The 18,530-nt window shown below is 35.5% G+C and overlaps 1 protein-coding gene across 2 annotated transcripts in view; it reads left to right on the top strand.

Moving 5' to 3' along the window:
• The window catches only part of AK9 (adenylate kinase 9), a 115,661-nt gene that overhangs the window by 32,316 nt on the left and 64,815 nt on the right, over positions 1-18,530 (top strand). For both annotated transcript variants that reach the window (XR_005069260.1, XM_037065033.1), the window contains exons 11-16: positions 751-890; positions 972-1,152; positions 4,568-4,712; positions 7,453-7,551; positions 7,641-7,739; positions 11,764-11,903. Coding sequence is in view for 1 of the 2 variants with exons in the window: in XM_037065033.1 (XP_036920928.1) it covers positions 751-890; positions 972-1,152; positions 4,568-4,712; positions 7,453-7,551; positions 7,641-7,739; positions 11,764-11,903 (804 nt within the window). In the remaining variant the exon portion in view is untranslated. The remainder of the gene's footprint in view (positions 1-750; positions 891-971; positions 1,153-4,567; positions 4,713-7,452; positions 7,552-7,640; positions 7,740-11,763; positions 11,904-18,530) is intronic.

Genomic DNA, 18,530 nt, shown 5'->3' with positions numbered 1-18,530 from the left:
AGCCAACCTGGACCCTGTCATCCTGGCAGTTGCCCACCATGCCATCTCTCTCCTGTTCTCCTGTCCCTTGCTAAGGTAGCACAAGGACAGTGAACCTTTCAGCAACTGCAGTCTGTGGAGAAGTGGTTGTTAACTTCTCTGGAGAACATAAACAGAAAGAACTTCTGGGGGAAGCTGTACATTCTAATAAGAATGAAAGAGCTAAGTAAATGCAAAAGCAGACTATATATAATATCTTACTATTTAAAAATTTAGGTAAATTGACTAAGAATTTGTTACATTTTCAAACTTTTTCAATAAGAATTTTCCAGTATCTGTTTTCTGAAACAGATAATAGACAACACTCTGTCTACCTTATGCTTATTCTACCTTATAATAGAAAATACTCAGTAAAATTTAAACAAGGTCTTTTAACAGAAATGGAAATGATATGCCTATTAACTTTTGGACAAGTGCAGAATGGTTACCATTAAGAAAAAAGCCAAAATTTACTCTCTAAATTATTTCTTAAATAGTTAAAGCACTATCAAATAAAAAAATAAAAAAATTAATTTCAGCAAAACTTATACCTACATATTTATTTTTAAATTTATTTATTGATTTTAGGGATAGAGGAAGATGGGGAGAGAGAGAGGAATGAAACATTGATTGATTGATTCTTATATGTGACCTGACCAGGGATTGAACCTGCGGTCAACCAAGCCACCAGCCAGGGCACCGACATATTAAATGTGGTTTTGTTTTTAATAGGATGAGCTGTTTCGTACTCTTGCATCTTATAAATTGATTGCACCAAGATATAGATGGAAGAGAAGCAGGTGGGGACGAACATGTCCTGTGGTTTTAAAAGAAGGTTACATTCTTCCAGGATTGCTAGACTTTTCCGTGAGGTAAGTAAGATTTTTCAGAACCTAATTTCAAAACTTGCCCATATTTCTTTTCAGTTGTTTATGATTATCGCATATTTTAAGTTTTCTAGGTAAAATGTACTGTCTGTCATCAGAAGGAACATTAAAAACATTTTTGTCGAACCCACGTCCCTATCTTCTTCCACCAATGCCAGCACCACCGTTTAAAGTTTTCATATTTGGACCTCAGTCTTCAGGGAAAACAACACTTAGCAATTTGCTTGCAGAACATTACAAAGGAAAGGTAACTACTTAGCTAGCTAGCTGGCTAGCTAGCTTTCTACCTATTTATACTTGATTATAATTTGTAGGATTTTATGATTTATAGGATTTATACTTAGTTTTCTTAACACCATCAGTTGGGTAATTGTTCTTCTGGGCTTGGAGGGTGGAAGACACCCATCCCCCTAGCTGTCTGTTGTAGCTTCCAGACCATTGCCCCTCCCTGCTTCCCAAAAGACCTTTGACTACTATGTTGTGTAGGTAATGCCACCCATAACCTCCCCTGGTTCCACTGGTCTGTTTCCTGGGTTTCACCCCTTCTGGCTCACTGGGAGTGAGTATGTTGTGGAGAGAGTTCTTGGTGGTTTCAGTAGCTATAAAGGTAACCCTCCCAGTTCCCTGGCCTGTCAATTCCATGACCTTTCCCCTCATTGATTGATCTTGTTCTCCATCACCATATGAATCAGACGAAACAGTTATAATTGTAAAATATAGAGTTCTTACAAATCAATATGCAGATGAAGCCCCAGTAGAAAAAATATATGGCCAGTAGGCAATTCACAAAATAATAGATACAAATAGCCATTAAACAGAGAGATGCCAAAATGCCAGAGATGTGTCATGTCAACTGTTAAAGTTGAAAGGTCACTATTAACCAGGTGGGGGAAAGTATGTTCTCATACACTACTTGGGAGAATATAACCATTAGGGATGCCAATTGAAAATACATTTAAAAACCTAAAATCCATGCATATCCTTTGAGCTGTCTATTCTATTATATAGATTTTTCCTAAAGAAACTATCAAACATATACACATAACTGTATTCGGTTATAGCCTAGTTTATAACATCAAAAATATGTATGCCTAAGTATATATTATTGGTATTTTAGTTAAATAAATTGTAATATATTCAGCTAATACATACTGTTCATCCATTAAAAATGATAGTGTAGATGTTTGTTAGCATGGAATAAAGTAATATAAGACTACTGAAGGAAAAGTAAAATGGAATCTAGAGGTATAGGAATTATATTTAAACTTAAAAGGCATATAGGAATCTACTTGTAACAATTCAACATGAAGTTTATTACCTACCTGACAAAGGACTTATATTGAGAATACATGTAACATTTTAATCCAATTTCTACAATGAATGAAAGTTGATAAATGCTTAAAAACAGAAGGTGAGTGATCAAGAAGCAAAAAAAAGAAGCTCAAAATTACTAATAATTCAGGGCATATAAATTTAAATTACATTGAAGTACTTCTTCAGACCCATTAAAATCATTAAAATTTAAAAGGTTCACAAACTAAGTGTTGATGAGGATGTAAAGTGGTTACTTTTCATATATTGCTGATAGGAATGCAAAATAGTTCAACCATTCTGGAGACCGGTCAATGGTTAATTATAAAGTCAAATTTATACTCAACTTATGATGCAGTAATTCTACTCCTGGATATTTATCCAAGGTAAATGAAAACATGTGTTCACAGGAAGATTTCAAAATTGTTCATTACTAGACTTCCAGTCAAGATGGCAGTGGTGCCAGACATGGCTTGCCTCTTCATACAATCACATCAAGGATGAAGCTGAGAATCAAATCTATGATTTGGAACAGAAGGAAGAAAAAAACCACTTAACAACAAAAAGAAAAAAGAATCCAAAAATATTAGGATAGTGTCAGCAGCCTTTGGAATAACTTCAAGATATCCAGCATTCACATATAGGGGTGCAAGAAGGAGAAGAGAAAAAGCAAGAAATTGGACACCTATTTGAAAAAATAATGAAAGGAAACTTCCCTAATTTGATGAAGGAAATAGACATGCAAGTCCAGGAAGTGCAGAGTCGCACACAAGATGGATGCACAGAGGCCCACTACAAGATACATCATAATAAAAATGCCAAAGGTTACAGATGAAGAGAAAAATCTTAAAAGCAACAAGTGAAAAGCAGTTGGTTACCTCCAGGGGAGTTTCTGTAAGACTGTCAGCTGATTTCTTAAATTAAACTTTGCAGGCTAGAAGGGATTGGCAAGAAATATTCAGTCATGAAAAACAGGGACCTACAGCCAAAATTGTTCTATCCAGCAAAGCTGTCATTTAGAATGAAGGGTATATAAAGACACCTCAGACAAGAAAAAGCTAAAGTAGTTCATCATCACCAACCCACTATTGTATGAAATATTAGGGACTTATTTAAGAAAAAGAAGATCAAAACTAGGAACAATAAAATGGCAAAAATACATATCTGTCAACAATTAATCTAAAAAATATACTAAGCAAACAAGAAAAATAGAGACAGAATCATAGATATGGAAAGCATTTTTGATGGTTGCCAGGTGGAAGGGGGTTGTGGGGAAATGGGTGAAGAGGTGAGGGGATTAAGAAGTACCAATAGGTAGTACAGAATAGCCATGGGGATGTAAAGTGCAGTATAGGAGAAATGGAGTAGCCAAAGAACTTACATGCATGACCTATGGTCATGAACACTGGTGAGGGGATTGCCTAAGTGAGTGGGGGGTGCTGGGTGGAGGGTAGAAAATGGGGAAAAATCAGGAAGACTGTAATAGCATAACCAATAAAATATAATTTTTAAAAAGTTTATTTCTACCTTATAATAATCAAAAAGTAGAAACAACCCAAATGTCCATCAAGGGATAAATAAAAACATGGTATATTAATATAATGATAATACTCAGCAATACAGTTAATAGATTATTGATAGATAATTACACTGATGAATCTCAAAAACATTATGATAAAGGAGAAAACCTTGGAAAAAATGACAAGCTTCTGACTATAAAGAAGCTTGAGCCCTGGCTGGTGTAGCTCGGTGGATTGAGCGCGGGCCTGCGAACCACATGGTTGCAGTTCGATTCCCAGCCAGGGCACATGTCTGGGTTGCAGGCCAGTTCCCTGCAGGGGACTCACGAGAGGCAACCATACATTGATATTTCTCTCCTTCTCTCTTCTTCCCTTCCCCTCTAAAGATAAATAAAAATTTTTAAAAAAGGAAGCTTGAGAATACTTGGAGGGGAGATATAAATGTTCTGTATATCGAGTGTGGTTATTATATGTATAGATTTGTAAAAACTCATCAAACTATTTACTTAAAATGGGTACCATTTATGGTATATAAATTATACCTACAAAATTAATTTTAAAAATATATATGTAACTTGAAAACATTATATGATATATACGTATATAGATATATAATCTTACATGAAAAAATATGACCAAATTTTTATGAAAGCAAATACTCAAAAATCAGTAAATTCCAAAAATAACATACCTCAAGTAGCATTAAGATTTTAAAGACAGGTAAAGATATAGATATAAATATATGGAAATATAGATGTAGATGAACAATATGAACAATTACATTTTACAGTAACTTGTGCTTATGTTGGTTTTCTCAAATATTCTTTGCAGGTAGTTGACTACGTCAAACATGTTCAACCACGTTTTGATAAAAGCCTTGAAACGTTAATAAAAAATACTATAGCTGAGGCCACTGAAGTGGCTATTAAGACTGTGAAAGAACGACTTCGCACAGAAGTAGAAGCTAAGAGAAAAGGTGACTGGTCTTTTTAAAATGTGTTTTTTAAAGGCTAAGTTAACAATTAAGCCTGGTTACCTGTGGGCAAGGACTTGGTTTGTTCATCTTAATATCCTGGCACCTTGCACATTTGTAGCCTCTTAATAAATGCTTGAAGAAGTGAGTATATATCAACCTGATTCATAAACAGAGGAAAGATTTCCAATCTAGACTTCCAAGGAAATGAATCAAAAAGAGCTTCCAAATTTAGATTGCTTTACTTTTGTGAGTTTACTTGCTGGCCAGAGACTGAGCAGAATTTTTACCTTTATCTACACCAATCACGACAATACCACCGCTCCAACAGGCTCATGGAGTTTAGTGGTGGTGCTGCTGCTGCTGTTTTAGACTTGTGTGTCCACTCTGATTGCAATTTGAGCCTTTCTATTTGAGGAGTATTAATTTTAAATTCAAAAAGTCATAAAGGAAAACTGAAAGGAAACTTAAGATCAATGAACATAATTCCCTAACTTTACGGGAGAAAACTGAGGCACATGAAGGCAAATGGCTTCCTGAAACTCGCCCAGCTGGTAGCATAGCTTGAACCTAGTTTCCAAAGTCCCAGCTGTTCTTTCTCCTGACCATTCTGCCTCTTCCTGTAACTCACTTCTTATATATTTAAGGATAGACACAAGGGCTTGTGGAGGGGGCGGTTTTTCTGTCTTTCTCCAGGAAAAATAGGAGTTCTCATTTCATGAATATTTTTGAAACTTATGATTGGCTTTGATAGAATTTATATCTATAGTTGGTACTGTTGCAGCCAGTGACATTAGAACATGTGGAGGTAGCTTAATATCTGAGCATCTTCTCTTAGTGGGATACACACCATGCAGCACTTGCTGTACACTACTTGGGATATTTTTAACTTTTGAAGATCTGGAAACAAAATGTGAGATTAGCTTCAGTATTGTAGACTGGATTCAAATACCACTACTTGGATTTCTGGAAGCCGTGGCAGTGTATTGTAGTCTGATAGCACCATCACTGTCACAGTTCCACATATTGTTTTCCTAGTAAGGTTTTTCTCATCATGAAAATAATGTCATATATTTATTGGGCATTTACTGTACATTGGGGCCATGCTAAATGCATTGCATGCTTAATCCTTATAACAGGCCTATGAGGTACGTGTTTTTGTCTCCATTTTTCGTACACGAAGAAACTAAGGCTCCGAAGTGTTAGGTACTTGCCCACAGTTGACAGCCAGCAAGTGACTGGTATTCAAATCGATGTCTGCACTCCTATCGTCTGTGTCTCAGGTGGTCACAGAAAACTGGAAAGAGCAGTTGTACTCCAGAGATATCCCATCAACAATTCGATGCATTCTTCAACCCTTTCTTTTTTCTATTTGTATTTGTAATAATTAATTGTGATTCTATGGTATATGTAAACTTGCACTCTTTTGTTTAAAAAGAATGCTTCTTTTTAATTAATATATAATTATTGTTATAAGTTGTGTGTTAGATAGAGATTTAAGTTTGTAATTTCCCAATGGTTGGCCAATTTTATAAATAACATTTACTAAATGATACATATTTTTACTACAGATTTGAAATGCCATTTTGATCTTAATATTAAGTTCATGTGTGTGTAAATTTCTGAATTTTTATTCTATTCATCTTTCTATTACAGTCTTTAATACAGAATGCAGTTATTAAAACTTGATGCATTTTAATTTAGTAATGTAAGTTTCTCCTCAAAACATTTTGTCTTGAAATTATTCCCATGTGTTCTTTCACTTATTCCATAAAATGAGTGCTTAATGTGCACCAGGAGCTGTACTTGGCTTTGGAATGCATGGAGAATTTTTTCAAGTTCTACAACAAATCCCAGTGGGATTTGTTCTCCAGTGGGAGAACTGTGTTAACATTAAACAATCAATGGTGAGAATTAGCACCTCTACTATTTAATCTTTCCAGGGAAACAGAGGAAATCGCCATTTTTTGGTCTAACATTTGAGCCCTTCCTTAATATTTTGTAACTTTTCTCATGTGTTATTTATAGTTTTCTTAATAATTTTATTCCTGGGTATTTTGTCATTTTGTTACTATTGGATGAGATAATTTTTCTGTTGTATTTTCTAGAACAAAGGGGGAGCTAGCTAAGGTCCTGGAGGAAGATCCATGATTGTAATGTTTGTTGAGATTCCTCTTGCACTCCATTATGTCATAAAATCATGGACTTTAGAGCATTCCACAAATTGCCTTTTCCCATCAGAATATAGAAATAGATACTATCTCTCATGTGTTACAAACTTAAAACCCTCTTTTTAAATTCACTAATTATTCTAAATCTGATAATAGGGTTAAGCTTTCTTAAAATTTAAAAAATTGGAATACTCTTGCCAGTGAATTTTACTCCGATATGTTTTTTAAGAAAAAGTCTTGAGTAGAGAATATTGAGGTTCCAAACACAGAAAATGAGAGAGTAATACAGAGGATGGCAGCTAACAGTTGCAGGGTTTTTCTGAGCCATGCATTTTCTAAGTTGCAGTGTCCATTGTTGTATTTCGCCCATGTGGCAGTGCTTTCCGTTTGACAATCCTCATTTTGCGAAGCAGAAACTGAGATGAGGAGATAAAATGATTTACAAAGCCATGCTGACTGAGTCTGAACTTGCACCCACATCCATCTGGCTTTAAAGCAGAGGAATGAATCATCATACCTGACTCCTTACCCTCCACTACCTTCTGCTAATACAGCCAATTACTGTCTTTCAGCTTTAAGAGAACTTGAAAGTGAATTAAAAGCGAAGGAATATGACAAGTTCTCTTCTGATAAGAGCTTAGAAGGGGAGCTCTCTTCACTTGATGATGATGGTAAAGAAATATATTGCTTCTATTATTATTGGCCAGTTTTTAAAATATAAACACATGGCCTGATAAAGCATATTATTCTTTCTCTACAGGGTTTGCTCATGAATCTGAAAGAGAAAGCTCATTAGAAGACAATCAAGAAGCCAAAGTGAAATCAGATAGTGATGAAGCTGCTAAACTTGATAAAGATGGTAACAAAATGAACTGCTAATGCCACACTTATGGAACTTATTTTTCTTTATATTTTTGTCATGTTTATATTGAAGCTTAAAATACCCCCAAAATGGGAATGTTCAGGAGAAAAGAGTTAGCATCTCTCTTACAGATTTAAGCTATAGAACAAAAATAGATTTACTAGAATAAAGAAGAAAAGTATAGGAACTGAGGCATCTAATATGATTAGGTCCTCCTAAGTTTTTTAAAATGTTTCTAAGTGTAACAAAATTACTATGATATAATAATAAATTATCTCTTAAAATTTCTCTACTTCTTTTAATGCATTCAGATTCAGCCATCATAAACCTAGAGTTTTAGCTGTGAACTGTTATCATTTAGTGCTATTTATCCTTATAAAATTTTTCCAATCATATTTTAACATAATTAAAAAATACAATGTAAACTGTTTTTACCTTTTTTGATTTATAATGTAACATTTAATTACATTATTTCTTTAAGGGATATTTTAACCCTCATTTTCAATTTACTTTATAATTTTCCTATTTATAGATAATAGGTTTAACTAATTCTTTATGTTGGATACTTGTCATTTTTCAGATTATTTTGGTACTAAAAATAATGCTTCAATGAATTTTAAACAAAGTTTTGTCTGTGAGTTAACATAAGTGGAGTCACTGGTTTAATGAGTATGAAACTGTAGGCAGAGTCAAATTGTGTTGCATAAAAGTTGTTTCAGATTCTGTTCCCCTCATTAGTACGCAGAATACATGTCATTGCTTCCTCAATATTTTCTCTTTTTATATACTATTTTAATTTCTAACTGTTTCTGAAGTTTAGTATTTGTTAACCATTTATATTTCTTTTTTCTGAAGTAATCATTTTTTTCTTTTCCCCATTTTTCTAAGTTTTATCTGTTGTATGATTTCTATATAAACTTCCTATATTAATTACTATTTTTAATAGTCTTTTTCCAGATTGGATGGTTTGTCTTTTCAATCACTTTGCTATGTTTGAAGTAAAGGGATTTTTTTACATTTTGGTACTCAAATCATTACTTTCTTTTTGTTGATTTCTTCCACTTACTTTCAGGCTTAAAAAAGTCATCTTCTCAACCAGAGATTTCATATATGCTAATACTCTTTTTTTTAATTTTTAAAAACAATTTATCCAACCTTTTGTATTTAATTTTTAAGTACAGCTATAATTTATTTTATTATATAATCTAGAGCTGATGTTTCTTGTTTGGTTCTTACACCTGAATCAGACAGGCGTGCTATGTATTTCAAGTCTAGTAGGAATTGAACTGGGCACTGTCAGAAACTTACGTGTGGTATTCTTCCTGCCCCGAAGTACACACAGCACCTCTCCTAGCACACTCACTCACACACACACACACACACATTAAAATTTTGGACAAATGACTTCTGGGAGTTGCCAGCCAGTACACTAAGAGAGCCCCTCCCCAGAATGTCTGTCCCATGCTTGGGAGAGGCAGCACCAAGTAGAAGCAGACATCAGAGCCTCTACCTGCTGCTGGAGGGATGTCACCATTGGCAGTGGTCTCTGGTAAAAATTCACCTTCCCTGCCCCCTGTGTCTGAGATAAACATGGCCTTCGCCTTGGGAAGGGAAAATTTGATACGTATTTCTCTCGATTCAGATCTAATGGCATTATATGAAACTGAAATTACTCATGGTTTTGTTATAGGTTAATTAAGTCATTGTCTTTGTTTTCTACTACTTATAGATATGTTTATTTTATCACTATGGCTATTATTTTAACTTAAATAATTAGGAACATGAATCCCAGGACCCCGGACCCATACCACAATCTTTTTGGGTGAATTACCTGCAATTTAATACTGTTCTGTAGGTGTTAACAATATTGCATTCACAGATAAAAGGGAAACCAGTGCATTGTCTCTATTTAAAAGGGGAATATTGCCAAAGAAACCCAAAACATTAATTCAAAAGGATATCTGCACCCCTTTGTTCATTGCAGCAACATTTGTAATAGCCTAGATTTGGAAGCAGCCCAAGTGTCCATCAGTAGATAAGTGGATTAAAAATGTGTGATACATTTACACAGTGGAATATTTACTTTCAGCGATAGCATGGATGGACCTGTAAAGTATTATGCTAAGTGAAATAAGCCAGTCAGAGAAAGACAAGTACCATATGATTTCCTTTATATGTGGAATCTAATGAACAAAATAAACTTAGAGACAGACTCATGGATACAGGGGACAGACTGACAGTTCTCATAGGGGAGGGACTGGAAGTTGGGTGAGAGGGGTGAAGAAATTAAGCAAAGAAAAAAAGACTCATGGACACAGACCACAGCATGGTGATTGCCAGAGGGAAGGGGAAGTGAGAGGAGGCAAAAGAGGGTAAAAAGGGTGTAAGTGGTGACAGAAAAAGACTTAACTGGAGGTGATGAACACACAAAACAATATACAGATGATGTATTGTAGAATTGTATACTTGAAAGATATATAATTGTATTAACCAGTGTCATTCACCCCAATAAATTCAATTAAAAATTAGAAATTAAAACTACTCAGTTCGGAAAAAAGTTCTCAAGGCAGTCAAATCTAAAATTGGAGTCAAAAAAGGTAAATTAATATTTGGGTAATTTGGTTTTCTTAGATTGTGGATATAAAAATCACAAACAGTTCCTTCAGAATTTGAAGGAGAAAGATGAGATTTTTTTAAAAAGCATTATTAATACCCAACTTCATCTAAAAGACTACTCTATTATAAATAGTTGGACATGTGGGAATACAGACAAAAATAATGTGGAATATTGTTTTGGTAGAAAAGAATATTGGGAAGACAGGAGATCTATCTGTTTGTTCTGCCATCCCTGGCATGTGGCTACTGTAACAATTCACAACATGGCTGCAGGTGCTCCAGCCATCATATCAGTATGCCTAACAGGAAGAGAGAAAAGGCAAATGACAAAAACTGCACTCCTCCCAGATGACTTCTACTTCTCGTTAAAGAGATGACAGAAAGACTCACCAAAAATTTTTTTAATCTGTTTGCATCTTATCTATGGGCCATCTAAGCTATAATGGAAGTTGGAAGATGTGGTGTTTTGAACTGGGCACTTTGTTGACCCCAACCAAATCAGGGAAGTTACTAAAGAAGAGAATGGATACTGGGTGGAAAACTAGCAGCTTCTAGCACATATAGTATCTTTGCCTGACTGTTTCTGCCTCACCATGCCCCCTTTTCCAAGACCATGGGTTGTTGCCTCTTCCACTCTGCCTCTCCAGGAACTGTGGGCTCTCCCCACTGCTGAAAACAGACTTTTTAACTTCACAACAGGGAGTGTAGCAGGAAGCTGCTCACAGAAGGCCCTTTGGGGTTTTCCTGGGCTAGGATCAGTTGGGCTCTGGTGGGAGACTCTGATGGGGCAGCAGGTCAGCAAGCACAACCAGAAAGACAGAGGGAGAGGAATCAGGAGGAGCTGCCAATCTCCTGTCTCATTTACAACATGATGCATCTGTGAGCCAACTCAGCTGTGTAAGGAGACACTCAGGATGCACTGAGGGCAAGAATCAACTGTAACACATAAGAAACCAGCCTATGTCACCCTTTCTTCTTTTCCTCCAACTTGCCTATCTCCTGTCTTTTTCCTGTCCTGTGTAGTCTCATGCTTGTAATTAGAAGTGTTCATCTCACTTTCTGACTCATTCCCTAGATGCTCGTGTTTTAGCTTGACCCCTGGAATCGTTTGAAGCGTACCTCTTCTCTCTGGCTCTCTGAGTTTTGACTGCTGCCTAATAGGATTTCTTGCCTCATTCACTTTCATTCTGATGCACTGGCTTTAAGCCACTGCTCTGTTATTTTGTGATTCCTGATCTGACATTTTCTTCTGAGTCTATTTCCCCACTTTCCTAGCATGTGCTACAGTAACACACAGGTAGTACTTTGTTGGGTATTAACAATTATGTTCTATTGCAAATAGAGTTGTCCACTAAAATTATTAATAGCATTCATTTATTAACTTACTTTACTTTAAACTCGACAGAAGACTCAATAAATGAGGTCACTGCAGATCATCCCGAGGTGGTTTCTATGGTAAAGGAGACTGTGAAAATGACCAGGAATATGACCTTTGAACAGCCAAATGAAAAATATGCTGAAATCTTAGAGGAAGTCCTGGAAGAGGTAAGAAATCCAGGCTATTTGTTTTTATCATTAATTTAACAGACACTGAGACAGTGTTAACCTGGTTTATGTATAATTAATTTAGAGTCTCATTGACAATACTGAAATCTGTAGCCTTCAAATTCATGTACATTTTATAGTCAACATTGTTATGTATAATGTACCTTTGTGAATAATTGCTTATGTTCTTTATAAGTTTTTATTTATCAACAATTATGCAATATAATTTCATAATTACTTTAAAATTACTTTTAAAGTAATTCTTCACTAAATTTTATTGTCTTTAATTCCACTCAGTTTGTTAAAAGATGGTAGAGATCAGGCCAATACCAAAATTATATATTTTATCTAATTAGTTGTAAACCAAGACAAATTATTCTCCATAGATAGTTTCATCCAACCACCCTAAATGTGTTTTCATAGTGGAAATGGATGGACACATGAGTGATTTTCCAATCTGAGGGGAAAGTAAAGCCTCAGATACTATTCCCTACCAATGGCAAATCAGAAAGCTTATCTTTTGTTTGTAATGAATATGATATCTGTATGGGTCTGTTTTACACAGAGACCTTGAGTAAGCATTCAGAGCAAAGTCAAAGAGAACAAATCAGTTTTAGACTCTCAACAAACTTATATATTTCTCTTTAATTTGAAAATAGTGCAGTGTAATTTGAAAATTATGTGAGAAGAAAAAAATTGTTTTGTGAGGGTGTACGACCACTCTGTAATGTATTGGGTGGGCTCTTCAAGCCCCAGTCTGTACCCAGAATGAGTTGCTATCTCCCTATGAGCTTCCAAAAGAGATCTTTCAACTTCTCCTGCATCTCTTCAGGTTATGCTGTCATCGATTTATTCCTTCAGAAACACTCTAAGCACCTACTATTTGCCCTGTACTAGGTTCTAGGGATATCAAGATTAAACTCAGCTCTTTCTAAGGAGTTATACAGGTCAGGTGGGGGATGGCTGACCAATAATCCAATAATTGAGTTACCATGTGCTAAGTGATTAATAGGTATATACCAGATGTAGGAGTTCCACCAAGGTCAGGGCTGTCATCTCTGCCTGTGAGATTAGACAAAGCATCCCAGAGCAGGAGACATGCAAGTGAGGGACATCTTTAGCACTATGAAAGTCCCGCCGTTGCCCTTCACTGAAGCATTTCTCCATTGCTTTCAGAGTTTATTTTGGAGGATACAAATCTACAGGGAGTACTAATAAAATACTTGTGATAGAGGAATATATGTAGTGTCATTAGACGGTACACTGTGACTCTGGGATTGTGGGGGTTGAAATTACGTGAGCTTTTACCACCAAATCTCGTATCAGATTGTCTTTCCCAAGAGAACAGAGACCTGTGCGGAAGACTGTTTTACTCATCATCTGTTTTCTATGATTTCTGTGAGTAGGAAACTTATTTTCATAGTGTAGCTAGTTAGTTACTAATTTTGTACATGTAAAGATAGAATCTTAAGATGTCTTTATTGAATTAGTTTATGGATTGATGCAATGGTAAGAAAAATCTCAATATGTTTTGAAAAATGGCAAAATAACTCTAAAGGTGGTTTGGAACAAGCAATAGTCAAGACTAGGAAAGAACAGTTTGGCAAAGTATAACAGAGAGAGCCTTGCTCTACCAGCTAGTAAAATGTGTCGAAATGCAACAGACTACTGTTGAGACTCGATAGTCATACGAGAATAAACAGCCAGTCAAAACAGAGGCATAGGTAAACATGCTCTGCCCCCATGCACGACTACAGCAAAAATTACAGCCAGACCACAAAACAAATATCGCCCAGATTCATCAGAAAATCAACTATAGAGAAGTCCAGCAATCAGGGGTCTAAGAAGCTACATCCATCCAGATGGGTAGGAGAAGTAGAGGCGCAGAGTGGCATGGAGAGGCAGCGGAATGGGTGGTCCCATATTCACATGTGGTAGATAAAAATTGGGAGGGATACCTCAGGAGTGAGTCATCCCAGCCCCAGACCAGAACACCCAGCTCAGAGTTGCAGCACCAGGAAGATTCCCATAACTTCTGGCTATAAAAAGCAGCAGAGGCTGGGGCTATGGAAGAAACCATGAGATTCTTAAGAGACTCCTCTTAAAGGGCCCACAACAGACTTAGAATTCACATAAACCCACCCCCTCTGGGATTCAGCACTGGGGTAACAACTGGAAGGGCACAAGTGGCATATGGGGAGAAGGGGAGAAAGTAAAGTGGCTGACAACAGAGCGAGTGCTGGGAGACAGCTTCTTCGTAGGCAAACTCCAGAGGCCAAGGAGCAGCATTGTCCCCTCTCTGAGCCCTTCCCAACAAAGAACAACAGAGTGGTGAAACAGGTTGCCCTACCCTAGCAATTACCTAAGGCTCCACCCCACACAATTTACAGGTGCCTTTTCTACAATAGGCCATGCTACTAAGACAGGGAATCAAAGCAGCTCTGCCTAATACACAGAACCAAATACAGGGAGGCTGCCAAATTGAGGAGGCAAAGAAACATGGCCTAAATGAAAGAACAGAAAAAACTCCTGGACAAGAAGTAAATGAAATGGAGATAAGCAACCTATCAGATGTAGAGTTTAAAGCACTGGTTATCAGGATGTTGGGTATTGCAACAGCATAAAAAATACCCAGGCAGAAATAAAGGCTACATTAAGGAAATAAAGGAAAATCTACAGGGAACCAACAGTAGAGGGGATGAAGCTGGGAATCAAGTCGATAATTTGGAACATAAGAGAGAAAAAAGTATTCAATTAGAACAGCAAGAAGAAAAAATAATTTTAAAAAATGAGGATAGAACAAGGAGCCTCTGGGACATCTCCAAACACACTAACATCTGGATCATAAGGATGCCAGGAGGAGAAGAGGAGGAGCCAGAAATTGAAAACTTATTTGAAAAAATAATGAAAGAAAAAATTCCCAAATCTGTCCAAGGAAATAGACATATAAGTCCAGGAAGCACAGAAAGCACCAAATTGGAACCAAAGAGGACCACACTAAAACACATCATAATTAAAATGCCAAAGGTTAAAGATAAAGAGAGACTCTTAAAAGCAGCAAGAGAAAAGCAGAGAGTCACCTACAAAGGAGTTCCCATAAGACTGTCAGCTGATTTCTCAAAAGATACTTTGCAAGTTAGAAGGAACTGGCGAGAAGTATTCAAAGTCATGAAAAGCAAGGACCTAAAACCTAGATTACCGTATTTTGCTGCATATAATATGCTCCCATGTATGATGTGCATCCACATTTTTGGCCCAAACTTTCAGGAAAAATATCTTTTGTTTTAATTTTTTAATGCAAATTTTTTATTTATTGGTTTTAGAAACAAAACCAATTATTCTATTCTAGGGTGTTATTTTGCATATAGATATTGTTATTGCTTTCTAAAGCTAAACTTTTAATGCATAAACATAAATAAAAGAATTAAAAACATTTATATAGATATGAAATAGTACTATCCATATATAATGTGCATACTTATTTTTTCCTCAAAAATTTGGGCAAAAAACTGTGCATTATACATGGCAAAATATACTACTCTATCCAGCAAAGCTATCATTTAGAATTGAAGGGCAGATAAAGTGCTTCCCATACAAGGTAAAACTAAAGGAGTTCATCATCACCAAGCCATTATTATATGAAATGTTAAAGGGAACTATATACCAAAAAAGGTAAAAATAGAGCATTAAAATGGCAACAAATTCACAACTATCAACAACTGCATCTAAAAAACAAACTAAAAAAACAAGAAGAACAGAAACAGAATCATAGATATGGACACATTTAGAGAGTTATTAGATGGAAGGAGAAAGGGAGAGAATAGGGTGAACAGTGAAGGTATTGAGAAGTATGAATGGGTAGGTACAAAATAGAGGGATGTTAAGAACCATATAGGAAATAGAGAAGCCAAAGAACAGATATGGATGACCCATGGACATGAACTTAAGGGGAGGATTGCTGGAGGAAATTCGGGTACTGGGTGGAGGAGACAAAGGGAGAGAAATTGGGATAACTGTAATAGCATAATCCATAAAATATGTATTTTTAAAAAAGAATAAACAGAACCACAGAGATGATACAGAAACAGAAAGAGATAGATTAATAATTCACCATATGCTAATAAAGTTTACATCACAATCCAAAAGGAAAGGAGGAATTATTTAATAGTGTTGATAAAATTAACTATTGGGGAAAACCAATTTAGAATCTTACCTTATGAAAATTAAATTTCACATAATATTAAGTAAAATGTTAAAATTGCATTTTTAAATATTTTATTCATTCATCTCTACAGAGAGGGGGAGGGAAGAAGAAAAAGAGGGAGAGAAACATAGATTGGTTGCCTCTCCCATGCCCCCAGCTGGGAACCTAGTCTACAACCCAAACATGTGCCCCGACTGGGAATGAAACCAACACCTGGACTCACAGGCCAGCACTCAACCCACTGAGCCACACCAGCCAGGCCTAAAAATTGCATTTTGAACTAGAAGAAAGTGTAGTTATATTGAAGTGATATTGGAGTTGTCAAATACTCTGGGCACAAATGCAGTGGAAGTAAAATCTCAGGGGTGAGAATAATTAATGATTCTCTTTATATAAAAAATATGAAAATCAATAGTTTAAGGCCTAGGTCAAATTGAGGAAAGTATTTATTACAAACTGACATATTAATTATTTAATATAAATATTTCTTAGAAATCAAGAAAAATCTAATATCCCAATAAGAAAGCAGGCAAGAGACATAGCAGACTATTTTATCAAGGAAAAAACTACAGCTCTCGACAGCTCTCTCAGTTGGTTAGAGCGTTGTCCGAATACATCAGGGTTGCTGGTTGGATCTCTGGTCAGAGTACATAAAAAAAAGCAACCAATGAATGCATGAATTAGAAGAACAACGAATCGATGTTCTATTTGATGTTCTCTTTTTATTTTCCCTATCTCTGTAAAATCAATAAATAAAAAATTCTAATACAAATGGTTAATTGAAAATTTTTAATGTTCAAGTTTCAATTAGAATATGAAAATTAAAACAATGTGGTATGATTGCTGTAAAGTTGGCAAAAATATTTTAAAACTTACAACAATCTTGTTAGGGAGACTGTAGTGATATAGTCACATAGCAGAAGTGAAAATTGATGTGGAAGCAAGTGGCAATGTGTATGCAGAGCCTTTAAAATGTTTCCTTATTCTTTTTTACCTAAAAACGTTTTTAGGAACCTTGCCTGAGGAAATGTATGTTTGGACAAAGATTTATACATACAGATGTCCATCACATGAGCACAATATTATAATAAAGTTATCAATTATATATAATTTATATTTATAAATTACATATATAAATCAACAGAGGATGATTAAACAAATCAAAATTTATTTGATAAAATACTATAAAGTCATTAAACTTTTTCCAAAAAATTGAGATGGGGAAATTATAAATATGTTGATATCGCTTTAATTTTCATATCTTTGCAACTAGATGGTAACATTTTTATTAACCATTTATATTTTTCCCAGTTTTATTGAAATACAATTGACCTGTAATATTGTATTAGTTTAAGTTGTACAACATAATGATTTGATATATGAATGTATGCAAAATGATTATCACAGTAAGGCTAGTTAACATCCATCATTTCAGTTACTTTTTTGTCTGTGTGTAGTAACTTTTAAGATCTACTCTCTCAGCAACTTTCAAATATACAATACAGTGTTGTTAACTGTAGTCACACCATGCTGTAGTCACATCGCCAGGACTGACTTATAACTGGAAGTACCTTTTGACCCCCTTCATCTATTTCCCCCTGTCCCCACCCCCACCTCTGGCAACCAACAATACTTTCTGTTTCTATGAGTTTAGTTTTTTTTTAATTCCATGTGTAAGCGAAATCATACAGCATTTGTCTTTCTCTGTCTTCTATTACTTGTATTTCTTTTCTATAGCTTTTTTACTCTCTAATTCTTAATGTTATACATTTCAACAAGTTTGAATTTTTTCCTAAAGACTTCATTCAGATGGAAATTCATAAAGCAAATAATCTTAAATTCTGGGTGGGCCAGGGATGTCTGGATAGGCATCTCTTGCCTTTTGACTTGTAACATACTGTGATTACCTAAAGTGATGCAAACTTGTTTAAACCCTCAGAATCCGTGTATTCACAGTTCCACACTACTGATTTCCATACTTGTATTGAAGCTTTTACTGCTGAGTGATGGGAAGGGGAGAGTTTAGCAGAACTCATTAAGCACCTGGAAGATTTGTTTTGACCCAGTTCCCTCTCTGGCTATTAGTAACCATCTCAATACCTCACAGCTCTCTCACCGAGGGATGAAAAGCGAAAGGGAAGTGTAGAGTGTTGTCACTAAAAAAGCAAGCTGGACTAGGACCTTACTACCCAAAGTGTGGTCCATAGATCACCATTACTTGGGAGCATGTTAGAAATGCAGACCTTTGGGCCTCATCCCAGACCTTCTAAATTAGGATCTGAATTCTGTAATAAGCAATAATATAGCAAGGAAAGTGTTGTTATATTTATTTAATAAAGACTTTTGCTTCTCATTCTTAATTTTTAAAACTTATAGCTTTCTTGCTTTAAGTTTCTTTTCTGAAATTAAGTTGTTCTCTTATT

The sequence above is a fragment of the Sturnira hondurensis genome, unplaced genomic scaffold (assembly GCF_014824575.4).
Source record: "Sturnira hondurensis isolate 20B ecotype Veracruz unplaced genomic scaffold, ASM1482457v3 Scaffold0015596, whole genome shotgun sequence".
NCBI lineage: Eukaryota > Metazoa > Chordata > Mammalia > Chiroptera > Phyllostomidae > Sturnira > Sturnira hondurensis.
Note: the sequence above shows the minus strand (reverse complement) of the source record. Positions and strands in the feature narration are given on the sequence as shown.